The 15,708-nt window shown below is 41.4% G+C and overlaps 1 protein-coding gene across 1 annotated transcript; it reads left to right on the top strand.

Annotated features, from left to right (window-relative positions):
• The first annotated feature begins 4,317 nt into the window (after positions 1-4,317).
• Positions 4,318-15,229, top strand: ppm1na (protein phosphatase, Mg2+/Mn2+ dependent, 1Na (putative)). Its single transcript, XM_066676980.1, has 6 exons — positions 4,318-4,729; positions 7,091-7,662; positions 11,582-11,699; positions 11,783-11,897; positions 12,522-12,585; positions 13,299-15,229. Exons 1-6 carry the CDS (start codon positions 4,318-4,320, stop codon positions 13,326-13,328), a joined length of 1,311 nt encoding a protein of 436 aa, XP_066533077.1. The 3' UTR covers positions 13,329-15,229.
• Positions 15,230-15,708: the final 479 nt, after the last annotated feature.

The raw sequence follows: 15,708 nt of genomic DNA, 5'->3' as shown, positions 1-15,708 counted from the left end.
TTTAGAGTCAGAGACAAGTTTATTATTTTATTTTGCATGTAATATACTGAATGCTTACAGATATTCACATCTCCTTCTGTAGATGAACCATTTCACCCACTAGACCATAAACTCATTGCCAATTTGGCCAATAAGGCTGCTTGGTCAGAAGCCCCTGCATCAGGAATCGACGCACTGGGGCTGCGTTATGGGACATGCGAGGTAGGGATGTCGCTGCAACTCCAACAAAACTCACATGATATTATTCCAACTTTGGAAATTAGTCTGCAACAGTTAAATCGCTTGAAAAGTCATTTGGTATAAGGCCAGCATAAGGAGCATGTATATTTTTGACCCATATGAATGACTGTCTCCCCAGTACTGAAACATCTGTGGCTGTTGTGTTGTTGTGGTCCGCCTGCTCACCCACTGGAGGTTACATGTTTTGAATCCTGACTTGAGCACTAGAGCATTGTTTGGGATTCAGGATGCACGACCTCTAGTAGCTAGCAGAAGAGGCGAATTCAGGTCTAGATAATAAAAATCCTTCCTGGAATTTTGAGTCAGCTGCACTGACATCTTTAAGGATCCAGACGGCTGGAATGAAATCCTGGAGAGAATTTTTACTTTTAGTTTTGCCACATCTGGTGGTTAGATAGGTGAACTACAATAACACATACCGTCTCCCTGTTGAAGCTGACTAAAGCACCTTTCAGAGTTTAGCTCATGTTTAGATTTTTAAAGATTCAAACAGCCTGGCTCCATCCTATATCCAGGAAACACATGGTCTCTATGAGACTCCCATAGACCTAAGATCTTCTCAGCTACTCCTCACTGTTCCATGGTCCAGCTGTAAACATAAAGAGGTTCAGGCCATTGCAATGTGACCCCAAGACAGTGGAACAGTTTGCTTAGTGAAGTGTTATCAGTTGCTTGTTTAAAACTAAAGTGCACACACTGTTTTATTGCTGGGTGTATGAATGTAGCTAATATTAAGACTTTTATTTTTTAATTCTTGTGTTCTGTGTTTGTGGAAATGTGCTTTCTTTCATACTGTCTTTTATAATTTTCTTTTAGGACATTATGTCATTATTGTTTTATGACTTTTTTTTTAATGATTTTCTGTCCTGTTTTAAAGCACTTTGTGCATTTTGAACTTAATGTGTTTTTAAAAAACTATATCAATGAAATAATATTGATCTACATATACACGGTCAGGTATCTTCTATAGTTTTCAGCATGACAATAGCTTTTAATCATTTTGAACAAAACCTCCTATTTTTCACCTACTTTGTGCAAATGAAAGATCCAAAATCAAATGTGCTTAGAAATATCTCTAAAAATAATATTGTATAGCATTTTTTTTTTTACAAGAAACGGAAATGGTATCTCCCCGTGTCTGTGTGGGCTTCCTCCGGGTGACTGTCTGTGAGGAGTGTGGTGTGTTCTCTTTGTGTCTGCATGCGTTTCCTCTGGGTGACTGTCTGTGAGGAGTATGGTGTGTTCTCCCTGTGTCTGTGTGGGCTTCCTCCAGATGACTGTCTGTGAGGAGTGTGGTGTGTTCTCCCCGTGTCTGCGTGGGTTTCCTCCGGGTGACTGTCTGTGAGCAGTGTGGTGTGTTCTCTTTGTGTCTGCATGGGCCTCCTCCGGGTAACTGTCTGTGAGGAGTGTGGTGTGTTCTCTTTGTGTCTGCATGGGCTTCCTCCGGGTAACTGTCTGTGAGGAGTGTGGTGTGTTCTCCCTGTGTCTGCGTGGGTTTACTCCGGGTGACTGTCTGTGAGGAGTGTGGTGTGTTCTCCCCGTGTCTGTGTGGGCTTCCTCCAGGTGACTGTCTGTGAGGAGTGACTGTCCTCCGGGTGACTGTCTGTGAGGAGTGTGGTGTGTTCTCTCTGTGTCTGTGTGGGCTTCCTCCGGGTGATTGTCTGTGAGGAGTGTGGTGTGTTCTCCCTGAGCTGGATAAGGGTTACAGACAATGAATGGATGGATAAAATTGTCTCTGACTACACACTGCTTTTTGAGTCAGTGAAATGCTGTGTAGCCATTTACTTGTGTTTTTATATAATTTATTTATTTATTTAAGTTCATCTACTCCACTACTCATAAAAAGGCATAAATGCAAGAAACCGCCAACAACTGCATTTATTTAAAATTATATAAAAGAAAAATGCAACAAACATTTTAGAACAAAATGTCACAAATGTAGAAATGCAATGATGAAAGCAAGTAAAGTTGAGCAGAGAAAGGCAGGTAACTGTGAACGCTAAAATAATCTGTGTAAGTGGGTTAGAAGGCATATAGACTTCAGGTGAAGTTGAACCGATTATGTAATTTCTTCTAACTGTGATGCTGTGTACCACTTGGATGTCCTGAAGTGTTCAGGCTTCAGACAGTTGGCAGGACATTGCGCTGTGTTCCTGGTACAGGGCACGCTTTATACTCACCTCTCCTCAACGGAGTTAGCAAGATAAGCACAGTGTCTCGTGAGTGGATCAGGTCAAATGTCACGACTTCACTTACAACTAAAGCTAAGGTAAAAGTTGGTAATCTACAGAGGAATGACTTATAAAAGAGACACACACACATCCAATACTACAGAATTATACTATAATTCTATACTATAAAATACCTTTGGAATTAGACATGATTCTGTAGCGGAAATCATGGGCTCAGAAACATTTTTGAAAAAATAAAAACACTTTCTGTGAACATAGTTTATCACTGGGTCAACAACTGCAAGCTAACACTCACAAATGCAAAGAAGAAACCATATATAAACAGGATTCAGAACTGCGGCTTGCCTGAGCTCATTTAAGTTTGACGGAGGTGAAGTGGAGAAGTCGCTGGGGTCTGATCGATTCAAATGTGAAATTCCCTTTGGAAATATTACTTCATCTGTTACAAACAGGTCCAGGACTGAACTTTTAACCATGATTCACACAAACTGTGATGTACATCTTGTGGATCAAATGTTTTCAGCTTTAGTACATATAGAATGACATGTGGAAATGTCTATGATTAATTATAGCAGAGTCATGAAGCCTGACAGGAAAAGGCTATTTATACAGAAACCCATTATTCATTAAATACGTGTGGTATGGAATTCCAAAGGATTTTCACTATCTATTCCAGACATTTATATGGCTCTGTTTACTTGACCATCAATGCTGTGAATCACTAGCAAATTACATCAAAATACACATGTTCAAATGTTTATTAACACCCCTTTTAATTAGTGAACTCAGCTACTCCCCAGAGAAAGGCATGAAAAGAAATCAGAAGATATGGGGAACCTGCAGTGGGCCAGCATTGGGCTGCAGGGCATGTGCTCTCTGGAGTGATGAGCCTCTGTTCAATATTTTTTAGATGAATTAGAGTGCCGTCTATAATCTAGAACAAATGATCTAATGTTAATATCTGACCTCACAATTTCCTATGACTGAATACAATAAAATCCTCACAGAAACGTTAAAGTGTCTTAGAAAAAGTAAAGGCTGTTACTAAACACATCATTAGATTACCCTTGATTTTAAAAGAAATGTTTGATTTGCTGGCATCTAGAAACTTTTGCCCATATAGTGTCTGACTAGGAGCTGCATGCTACACGTTGTTACTTCTCCAATAAAAAACAAGTATCTCCAAAATTGCAGCTTTACAGGAAAAGGAAAAAGAACCTTCTAAATGTTCAATGGAGGTCAATATAAAAATATTTTATTCCAAATAATTTTGGAGCATTTCTACTGATCCATTCATCATGAAGTTTTCTGAAGTGTAGCTGCTGCATTCAAATGATGCGATAAACTAAAAGTGGAGATACATGTTTTGGACAGTGACACATTTGTGTTAAAAGGAAGCTCTGGTACGTTACTAAAAGCCGGACATGTTTATAACATAGATGCAGGACCATGAACTAATCTGAGCTCATTACTGAGAAAGGGATTATTGGGGAGGGTAAAACAGAGGGCGGGAGATAGGCTGAGCACACAGGGGTGAACACGTTCATGGAGGAGTAAACACAAATAGCCTGGCCAATCACAGCTGCCCAAGGTCTAAGAGAGAGCTAGGTAAGCTTTACAGGTTCACAATGTTCTGCCAGAGACGATGCAATCAAAACAAATTGTGATCATGGCTCCCAAATGCACTCTGTAGAGACCAAAGCCACCAAGACTCTAAAGACCTGTCCACTTCCATAGAAACATCAGACTTTACACAGCTGCCAAATTCAGAAGCTTTCCAAAGTTGACTGAAATTGAGGCACTGGGCATTCTCCAGAAGACTACAGGTAGGACAGTGAGGAAGAGGAGGACCAGCAGGAAATTTAAGCAAAAGGTCCAGGAAAGCATGAGGACTGCTAGGAGAAGAAGCAGCGCCATGGAGGTACCCTCCTTTCTCTGGCAGTTGGTGAGGGAGACTGAGAAGATGGTCACTTTTTTCTTCAAAGGAAGTCAGAGGAACAAAGAAGACTCCGACTCTGAAGATGATAACGATGATGTGGAGGAGATCATCAGTCCGTACCTGAAGAGACCCATACTGCAGAAAGAAATGGCCGAAGGGGAGTCCAAGTGGGGCATCAGCTATGCCATGGCCAGCATGCAGGGTTGGAGAGCCCAGATGGAGGACACTCACTCATGCATGCCTGAGATCTCTGAGGGGCTGCCAGACTGGGGTTACTTCGCTGTGTTTGATGGACATGCAGGAAACACTGTGGCTGGGTACTGCTCCACGCATCTGCTGGATCATATCCTCGCTACAGGTAGTGTTTTAGCTTTATGTATGTAACCATTTCATGATTATACCAATACATCAGCATTAGCAAATAATAAATATCCCCATTTTCATTTTACCTTTGATGATATGTCCACTGTCTGTGTGGGTTTCCTCCGGGTGACTGTCTGTGAGGAGTGTGGTGTGTTCTCCCTGTGTCTGCGTGGGTTTCCTCCGGGTGACTGTCTGTGAGGAGTGTGGTGTGTTCTCCCTGTGTCTGCGTGGGTTTCCTCCGAGTGACTGTCTGTGAGGAGTGTGGTGTGTTCTCCCTGTGTCTGCGTGGGTTTCCTCCGGGTGACTGTCTGTGAGGAGTGTGGTGTGTTCTCCCTGTGTCTGCGTGGGTTTCCTCCGGGTGACTGTCTGTGAGGAGTGTGGTGTGTTCTCCCTGTGTCTGCGTGGGTTTCCTGCGGGTGACTGTCTGTGAGGAGTGTGGTGTGTTCTCCCTGTGACTGCGTGGGTTTCCTCCGGGTGACTGTCTGTGAGGTGTGTGGTGTGTTCTCCCTGTGTCTGCGTGGGTTTCCTCCGGGTGACTGTCTGTGAGGCGTGTGGTGTGTTCTCTCTGTGTCTGAGTGGGTTTCCTTCCACGCTCCAAAAACACACATTGGTAGGTGGATTGGCGACTCAAAAGTGTCTGTAGATGTGAATGTGTGTGTGAGTGTGTGCCGCCCTGTGAAGGACTGGCACCCCCTATACCCTGCACTGGATAAACAGTTACAGATATGAATGAAAGAATTAATGAATGCAAAAAAATTTTATTTAAGCATTCCTATTCATTACAAAATGTTGAAACAATGTAAAAAGCCAACGGTGGTGGTGTTAAATATATATATATATTTATACAAGAGATACAAGGTTTTTCCTCAACAGTGATGATATATTAGTTGTTTTCTAGAAGAACACAATATTTATGTGACACTGGGAAACTACACTCTCAGAAAAGCTTTCACTAAGGGTATACCCTCTCAGTACATTCAACTTTTTTCTCCAAAATTTTTTAAAATGTTTTTTTTTTGTTTTTCATTTTCTGATTTCACATCATATAAAATGGTTCTGTTATGAAATATTACAAATGTTCATCTCTTCTTCTGAAGAAGAGAATGTAATGTACCTTTAGAGAACACAACTGGACTTCTGAAGGTATGTTAATGTTGTCTGTACCTTCAGTGAACAATAATGTACCCTTCTTTTCTGATAATGATGGTTAATTTGACCAGATTTGTAACTTACAGGATTGAAACCTTTTATTAATGTTTATATAATAGTTTTTATTTATTTATTTCCAGAACAACAACAATGATAATAATAGAATTTACAGCAGCACTTATTCTGTATTTGCTCAAAATTTATATAAATCTTTTCCAAGCAATCTTCAAACATCAGCCAGCAATTCCTATGTTGGTAATAAAATAAAATAAAAAAATACACTGTATTAATATAGCACTTTTCTGGAACCCAAAGCATTTATTGTAGAAATTCACAGAACCAAGAACGCCATAAACACAAAACTACAGGAGGTACAGAACAGCAGAGACAGCAGATGGCACGCGGCAGCAGTGAGAGCAGGCAGTTAGCTATCGAGCAAAGCCGTGAAACAGCTGTGAAAACACATTCACTCAGGTAAACTCAGGTACTCAAACTCGACAGACAAGACTGTAGGGAGACAGACAAGGGAGAAGCAGCAGCCAAAAAGTGGACATCAGTTTACTCTCTTTTGGAAATGACGTCCGATATAAAAAGCTCTGTCCTTAAATTAGAGCATCTTTAAAGTGACCAGAAACCCCTGGCAAACCCCTACATGCCGTCTATCCATTAATAAACAGTTCTACAGTTTCTATACATGGAATATGTTTTTTGGAGCTGAAGGATTCATCAGAGTGTTCGTAAGGGAAAAACTTGACCTTAGTGAAAACCTGAGAAAATACTGTTCTCCACACTATAATCTAAAATGGAGGTTATGTGACATCCTTTTGGCGCAGCCTAGAGACTAGAGCCAAAGAATCACCATCAGTTCAGTGGAAAGGCAAAAATAACCATACCTGGCAGGTCACTGACCCTTAATCTTATTTCCATGGGGCACCATGCGAGGATTTGACCCTGGCACTTTGGTTAGGGATCTGTGGAACTGGACTTAGATCAAAATGTCTTAGATGTAGAACTCATTAGGATTATATAAAAAAGTCAAGCCTGAAAATACATTTAACAAAATGCCTCCTTTGAGGGTCCCCTTTTTCCTTCAAACAGACATCTTCTAGAGAATCTGAATATATTTCAGCGATGAGGCTATGCGTCCGCGCACAGGTCATAGATCTCTGAACAGTTTTCAAGTGTCTCTCTCTCTCTCTTCCAACAGGTGCTGTAACTCCTAAAGAGGACGTGGAAAAAGTGAAGGGGGGCATCCGGGACGGTTTCCTGGGCATTGACCGGCACATGCACAGCCTGTCGAAAAGTGAAGGCTGGGACCGTAGTGGCTCCACTGCAACCGCAGTCATTATCTCCCCACACAACATCTACTTCATCAACTGTGGAGACTCCCGGACCTTCTTGTGCCGTGACGGCCAGGTGGTGTTCTACACTGAGGATCACAAGCCCTGCAACCCCCGGGAGAAAGAGCGCATCCAGAACGCAGGAGGGTCAGTCACTTTGCAGCGGGTCAACGGCTCCTTGGCAGTTTCTCGTGCCCTTGGAGACTTTGCCTTTAAGGAGGTGGAGTGGAGGACCCAGACAGAGCAGCTAGTGTCCCCCGAGCCAGAGGTGTACGAGCTGCAGCGCTCATCCCAGGATGAATTCCTGGTAGTGGCCTGTGATGGGGTCTGGGACGCCATCAGTAATGAAGAGCTATGCGCCTTCATCAGGAACCGTCTGCAAGTGTGTGACGACCTGAGGGAAGTCTGCACCCAGGTCATCGACCTCTGCCTCTATAAGGTTAGCGTCCAAGAAACAGGTTCACAAAGCATGGTTTTATTTTTTAAAATAAATATTCATTCGTTGCTACCAAGAAGTAGCAAAAGTAGGATTTATGAGTGCGGTTATTATTTATTGTTCCATTTTTCCATAAACTCACGATTATTCCCTGAATAAACCAGTTTACTCTCCCTGAAGCATGTCCCCAACGTGGAGGTGATCATGTCTAAAAAATGTAATCTCTGCTACTTCCAGACCAGTAGGTGTCATTATAATGTGAGATAAAAGTATTACAACAACAATTAAAAAGGCATCAGAAGCAAAGGTGTAGACAGGAACGGGAAAAACACGAGATTGTGTAACAGGCAGGAATTAAAGGGACACGTGGATTAAATGCACTGTTAGCCACTAGATCAGATGATAATCACAAAACAGCTTATGAACACTGTCTGGATGATAGAGGTGGAAAGGTGCAGAGCAAAGCTGGAATAGAGACTGGGAGGGGCGGTGCATATGTGAGGTGATGGATTAGCATCCAGTCCTCGAATTCACCTCACCATCTTCGTAAATACAACACTGACTTCAACAGTATATTTAAGATACATATATGTTCTATAGGAGTTGGTGTGTTCTCCCCGTGGGTTTCCTCCGGGTGCTCCGGTTTCCTCCCACAGTCCAAAAACACACGTTGTAGGTGGATTGGCGACTCGAAAGTGTCCGTAGGTGTGAGTGTGTGAGTGAATGTGTCTGTGTTGCTCTGTGAAGGACTGGCGTCCCCTCCAGGGTGTATTCCCGCCTTGCGCCCGATGATTCCAGGTAGGCTCTGGACCCCCCGCGACCCTAAAATTGGATAAGCGGTTACAGATAATGGATGGATATATGTTCTATTGTTCATCCTGAAACAATGCCTTGTATTTCTTCACAACTGCTCTTTCAGCTGTGTTAGATTTCCAGGACGAAAGGCCCAAAATGACTTGGAATAAATCCTATATTGTTCAAACTCATTTTTCCTCTCCTAAATGTCATCAATTTTGCTCATACAAGCTTTTGTCTAGACAGGCTGTGTTTGTCACTTGTGGCGCTTTTCCACTTCATTGTACTTACTCTACTCCACAGTACCTGGTTGTACTTGCCTTTTTGGTCCATGAGTACTCTGTAGCTTTTCCATTAGCACTGCTTCACCCGAAATGTTGGTGCAGCCAGTAATTTTGCAAAACCCTGACTCTAATGAAAGTTGCAGGCTTTTGAAACCACAGCAACAGCAGCAATGATGTTAAGCATCGTTCACTCATTGTGTAATCACATGTTGTTGTTCTTTGGGACTGAACACAGCTCTGCAAATCAGTTCAGATAGATCAGGAGAGTTTTTTGTTCCTTGTTGCACTGGCTGGCTCTTGCTGGATAATCAGCACTGAATTAAACCAATTAATCATGTAACAGAGGTTAGTTAAAAAGGGAATGCCCTATTCTACAGGTCATGGCTGGGCTCCAGAAAAGATGACCAATGAGACAAGTGAAAAAATTCAGAGAGAATAATCTGAGAAACACTGTTTGGATTGATATGTATTATAATATTCAGACAGACAGACTCTCAGTCTGTGCACCACAGAGTTATTTATTATACTCTTTCATCCACACGACTTGACGACTAAACCCTATCATTTGCAGCCTCTGACTGTGATGCATACGGCTTTAGTTTATTGTACGAGTCCATGAGCCGTAACCTGATGGAGCCTCGTGGGCACGCCGCAGTTCCTCTCCCTCTGGATCCATCATTTTCATCAATGTTCCGACTGTCTCCTGTGAAACTACACACCCTCTTCTGCATAACCTTGCACAGATTCAGTTCAAATACTAATAACAATCTGGTCCTGATGTGACAGAGGACTGAGTATTTATCGCTGAAATCTATGACTTCAGCCATGCATTCCTCAATTCTGACTTAATCTCAGAATTATTCTGACTTTATTCTCAAAATGTTTTATTTTTTCAATCCTGTGGCTCTAAATCTTATTTCAAATCAAATGGACACATGAGCACTGGCAGCCAATAGAAATGATTTTGAATATTTGGATCAGTTATTACTTTTATACAGAAATTCTTTATTCTTTATTCTAAGAAGTCATGAAGTGTTTCTGTTGGTCAGTTTTCATGACATTTTTGCGCAATGCATTAGGCAGTTGGTGTGTTCATTCATTCATTCTTTCATTGTCTGTAACTGCAAACTCTGACAATGATGGTTTGTTGACATGACCTACACTATACTTTAAACTGGACAGTTTTCCTCTGTAGTTTGGAAATGGTTGTAGCATGTACCATTACATAACACCTCTTGTTCATATGCTGAGATAAGGAATGTCAGATCGGCGCATAATACCTGCACCCTGACCTGTTCCTAAAGAAGATTCTCAGTGCCTGTAAATAACAGGATTAACTGACAGAGAAGGAGGAGTGTGTGTGCATGTGAGAGAGAGAGAGAGAGAGTATTAAGATAGCAGCTGTCTAGGATTGTAAAGCTTGAGAGAATTCTGCAGCTCACATTTTCCCCCTCTGCTAATCCATTGTTAATGTATCTATACTTTCAGAGTACAATCACCTCAGGCGTTTACTTCTACATAGTATTGATTATAATGCATCATATACCACTCTAGTACTCCATTATTTCTTCTTCTCCTTATCCTGCATCTCTGTAGTTTTTCAGTGGCAAAGGTTTAGTAATGATTAGTAACATTACAAATTGGGCGGCATGGTAGTGTCACAGTCACACAGAGCTCCAGGGTCCTGTAGGTTGTGGGTGTGTTCTCCCTGTGTCTGCGTGGGTTTACTCCAGGTGACTGTCTGTGAGGAGTGTGGTGTGTTCTCCCTGTGTCTGCGTGGGTTTCCTCCAGGTGACTGTCTGTGAGGAGTGTGGTGTGCTCTCCCTGTGTCTGCGTGGGTTTCCTCCGGGTGACTGTCTGTGAGGAGTGTGGTGTATTCTCCCTGTGTCTGCGTTGGTTTACTCCAGGTGACTGTCTGTGAGGAGTGTGGTGTGTTCTCCCTGTGTCTGCGTGGGTTTCCTCCGGGTCACTGTTTGTGAGGAGTGTGGTGTGTTCTCCCTGTGTCTGCGTGGGTTTCCTCCGGGTGACTGTCTGTGAGGAGTGTGGTATGTTCTTCCTGTGTCTGCGTGGGTTTCCTCCGCGTGCTCAGGTTTCTTGCCACGCTCCAAAAACACATGCTGGTAGGTGGATTGGAGACTCAAAATTGTCCGTAGGTGTGAGTGTGTAAGTGAATGTGTGAGTGTGTGTCACCCTGTGAAGGACTGGCGCCCCCTCCAGGGTGTGTTCCCGCCTTGCGCCCAATGATTCCAGGTAGGCTCCGAACCCACCGCTGCTCTGAACTGGATAAGGGTTACAGACAATGAATGAATGAACCTTACAAATTGCTGCACAGAGTTCACAGCACCGAAAAAAAATCTTAGGCACCAGGGATTTTTTTTAAAATGCTACTATACATGTGGTAATCATTTATTTAATCAGAAAAACTATGAGAATAAATATAATGTAATATTGATATTAATACAGTATTATGGAAAATGATTTTCTGTCTGTCTTGACATATTTCAGAAGCAGTGAAATATTTTAAACACCTTTTCTCCAGTGTAGTGTGTTCTGTAAATAATTATATAAGCTGTAGATGGGTATCAGAGATTTTTTGGAAAAATTTTTTGCATATAGTAAAAATAATTTGGGCCATTGTATTTGGGCCGGGTTTTTGGTCTAGGACAGCCCCTGTATATGCTACATTATGTTCTTTCTCCGGACTAGTATCTATGATCAGTAATAAGTCAGTTTGTTTATAAAGCCCAGCACTTTTGAGTGAGAGGAGGTGGAGCTGAATGATTTCTTGCTGAGCTAGAGACCAAATCTTGTGTTATAAACTCACCTTACCTCTTAATTTTCAGGGAAGCCTGGACAACATGAGCATCATCATCATTTGCTTCAATAGCGCTCCCCAGGTGTCACCAGAGGCACTGCAGAGAGAGGCTGAGCTTGAGCACCTACTAGATCTCAAAGTAGACGGTAAAGCTGATGCATAAACCCATTTACACCACGCTGATTTGCCAGCTTTGCTGCGGGTGAGTAATCTCTCTTCCTCTGCACAGAGATAATTAAGGTGATCAGGTCTAAAGACGAGGAGCCTGATCTGCTGTATGTGATGAAGTTCCTGGCAACCGAGGACATCCCTGGACTTCCACCAGGGGGCGGTATCCCCAGCAAGTGAGTAGCAGGAGGATTTCAGAGTAATACATTGCATGGTCAAAAGTCTGCAGACATCTGCTCAACTACCAGGTGTTCTGAAATGAAGGGTATGGATGGAAAGCTTGTCCCTGTTTGCCCCAAATGATATCTTATCTCAGCAGGCCATCGAATACACATTGTAGAACACAGTGTAGACTCACATATGTGAGGATTTGATGGCTTCAGCGACAAGAGCATTAATGTGGTCAGGAAGGAGACAAAGAAGAAAATATACACAACTGAAGCAGTGGGCCGCCAAACACCTTGGTGCCCAGGGGTTAGGGGTCTTACTCAAGGGCACTTCAGCCATGGATTAATTATTTTGTTTGTTAGTTTGGCCCACACCTTCTCAACCCAGAGGCATTAATTGTTGCTCCTTGACTCTAGAAAATACATTTCTACAGCCCCCAAAACACAGTGCTGCTGGGGTTTGTAAACATGTTTCCCACTAATGACTTTGTGATTTTAGACTGCAATAATAATAATAATAAAAAGTAGTTGTATTTTCTCATCATGAGCCTTAGACTTAAGGTGGACAGCAAGAAGTGAATAATATTGGTATCAAACATAGAAAAATAATTTCCTTCTATTTCTTTCTTGCAGAAGAGACTGCATAATTGCTGCCTACCAGAAATATGCAGCTGCATTCAGAGCTGCTGAGCCAATGGTATGTATTCACTTCCATTTCTACATCAACTCACACTCTGGTCATCAGTTAAACCCTAAAACCCATCTCTTTCATCAGAATGACGCCTTTAGAAGTAAATTTCAAGAAAAAAAATCAAACACACACACACACACCTAAATCACAACACAAACAATAGAGAGGCTTTAAAACAAAACAAGACCCCTCCAGTGAAGGCCTGAAAAACATAAAAAATGAGATAAACTGAAAATAAACACATGTTTTTGGTTAAAAAAGTGATTAAATGTTTTAATTCAAATTTTCTGGGTGTCTTTTACCTATATAGGAATATACACAGTAAAACTCAGCAAAATAATAAATATTGTTGAGGACTGTGGATTGGCACTCTACTGTCCCTGTGGGTGACATCGAATGCTAGTGCTAGATGTCTCTGCCTGTTTTGCAGGATTGTTTCTAGTAAGCAGACAGTGGGACACCTGTGGACCCTAAATTACTTTGCATAATAAGTGCAGTGGATCTTGAAATGTAAATTTTTTACTATCAAAAGGATTTAAATATTGATTCTTTGTTCATTATTGCGTACTAAATAATAAGACAAGTGTAGGTGGGAAAATGATGTTACTTTCTTTCTGATATTAAGAACTAATGCTACTTCTCTAAATTCACTTGAGCTTCATGTTTAACCTGCATCTATCTGGTTGAGTGTATTCATACATAACATATTGTATTTGTAGGATATTGGTGGCTCAGAGGATTCCAACTAGGAGTGCTTACCCTGGAAATAGCATCACAAGCCTTCAGTTTCCCTGGCAACACTTTCAGTCACCAGAAACTACTCAATGAAAACCTTGAAAATCTGTGAAATACTGTGCTCAGTGTGGGCAGCGAGGACAAAAATAATTACAGCCAGTGAAGCAGGAGAGGACATCTCAGAGTGCCTGAGCAGATCATAGAGTCTGCCACCATTACTGCATCTAGAGTGACTGTAGTTTCTGTATCAAACGTGAAGGTATGTGGAGACAACGACATCACAGTTTTCCAACATGTTTCAGACATGTTCTGGAGTTAAGGGTGTGGCTCAGATGGACTTTCAAATAAAGAATGAATGATTTGTTATTGTTTGAATTTCAGATGGTCAAATGATACGTGCTTAACACTGATATAGCTGATTTTCATTAACATGTCAGAGTACACAGGTATCTCAAATATTTATAAATATACTTCTCATATGTCTGGAATTTTTCACTAGGCCCTGCTATCACAACACAATAATAAAGGTTTGGCTTTTTCCTCTGCAGTTATAAATGTATTTGTCGTATGGTGCTCCTGCCTTACCGAGAGTGTATTGGTGCTTTTCCACCGGATGGGTTCGGCTCTTCACGACTCGACTCAACTCAGCTCGGCTCGGCTCATTTAAAGCTTGTCATTCTTCCACTAACACAGCTCCCACGCAAAATGGAGCCTGTGATGTCGCAAAACCCCCATCTCTAACAGGAATCACTGGGTTTGAAACCACAACAACAGTGGCGGTAAAGTTAGGCGCTGTTTATTCATCCTGTACTGACGTGTTGTTGTTGCTCTTTGGATTAAACATGGCTCCGCCCCCAGTTCTCACAGATCAGCTTTACTTGTTGCTCAGCTTTTAATGGAAATTTCTGTTTGCCGTCGGCCCAAGGAGTGTTTAAACCTCTTCAAAACCCCTCAAGATAAAAGTACGAGCTGCTGCTGTGAGTCCGATAAAAATAAACGTGAAAGCTGCTGTAACTTCAGAGATTTAACAAGCGCCGGTTTGTAAATGAGGTCTGCATTTTGTGGTGATAGACATGTCTCTGGCCAATCAGCATTCTGCAAGGTTTACACATCACCATTTAGTACCTACTCGGCTCGGTTGGAACCTGGAGTGAGGACTTGGACTGATAAAATACCTGGTTCCAGGGGCCAGGACCAGATTTGGCCATTGGCAAAGCAAAAGAGTTGTGTCATGTAGAGCTGGACCCATGTAGTGGAAAAGCACCATTAGGGTGTAAAGATGTATTACTAGGACCAGGACTGGAAACTATTGCTGTTAAAAATAACATATATGCTTCTAAGTGCACATGTGCCTGTTTATCTGTGATCAGTCTGCTGACCTCAGTTCAGGTGCTATTAATTTTGCTCAGCATCAAAGCTTATTATTTCACTGTATTGAAATCTATCTGATTTTTATTCTAATTTAAATGATGTATTATAACTTGGATACTTTTATTAAGAAAGGATTACATGTTAAGTTTGAACTCTCCTAGCCACACAGTCATACCAAGCTGTGAATGCTAGGAGAAAGGAGAATGCTAACTGCAGAGTTTTCTATATTAGCTTCCACTAGCACACTTAGAGGAGAAAGCTAAGTGTTAAGTTCTGCTAAATTAGCTAACATTAACTCCAACACAACACAAGGTCATTGGAGAGTTCAGTGTACTCAGAGGAGAAGCATAAGTGCACAGCTCTGATATGTTAGCTAACCGATGTCCAGGTTGGCTAGCATCATACTCAGTGATTGGGGGGTATTTTTATAGCATAATCTTCTTAAAGAAAGACTGTCACACTAGAGCCATAACAACTAGGTTTTGTATTTCAAATAAAAAAAAGAGTGCATAAAGCTATATGTAATAACTTCTTTTCATGTCTCCTACTTTTTCATGTGTTTGTTTTGTATGTCATCATTTGCTAACAGATATTTATCTTATTTACCTTAGGAAATTGAGAGCTTGACTGTAAACTAAATGCATAAACATTATTAAACTAATTTAACTAAACTGGTGGATGTGTGTGTGTGCATACTTTCAGTTCTTACAGATAATTATTTCTATTCATTTATAGAGCCTATACTCCCACAGAATATTATACATTATACAGTATACTATAGCTCTGCTAGCACTGCTATAGCATACTGTGCACAATAGAAAAATAGATCATGTACTGCTGTAGAATACTTGTACGCTACATATTATAGATCCTGTACTACTCCAGGGTACTGTACACTGTACTATAGAGTCGATCTTACAATAAACTACGCTATATAAGCTGATCTGTTCAAATAAACATGGAAATACTTAAATAATAAAAAATGAAAACTTGACACACAGTCCATAATGAACTGCTGATGCT

The sequence above is a fragment of the Hoplias malabaricus genome, chromosome 1 (assembly GCF_029633855.1).
Source record: "Hoplias malabaricus isolate fHopMal1 chromosome 1, fHopMal1.hap1, whole genome shotgun sequence".
Lineage (NCBI taxonomy): Eukaryota > Metazoa > Chordata > Actinopteri > Characiformes > Erythrinidae > Hoplias > Hoplias malabaricus.
The sequence above is the reverse complement of the archived record's forward strand: the minus strand, read 5'-3'. Positions and strand labels throughout refer to the sequence as shown.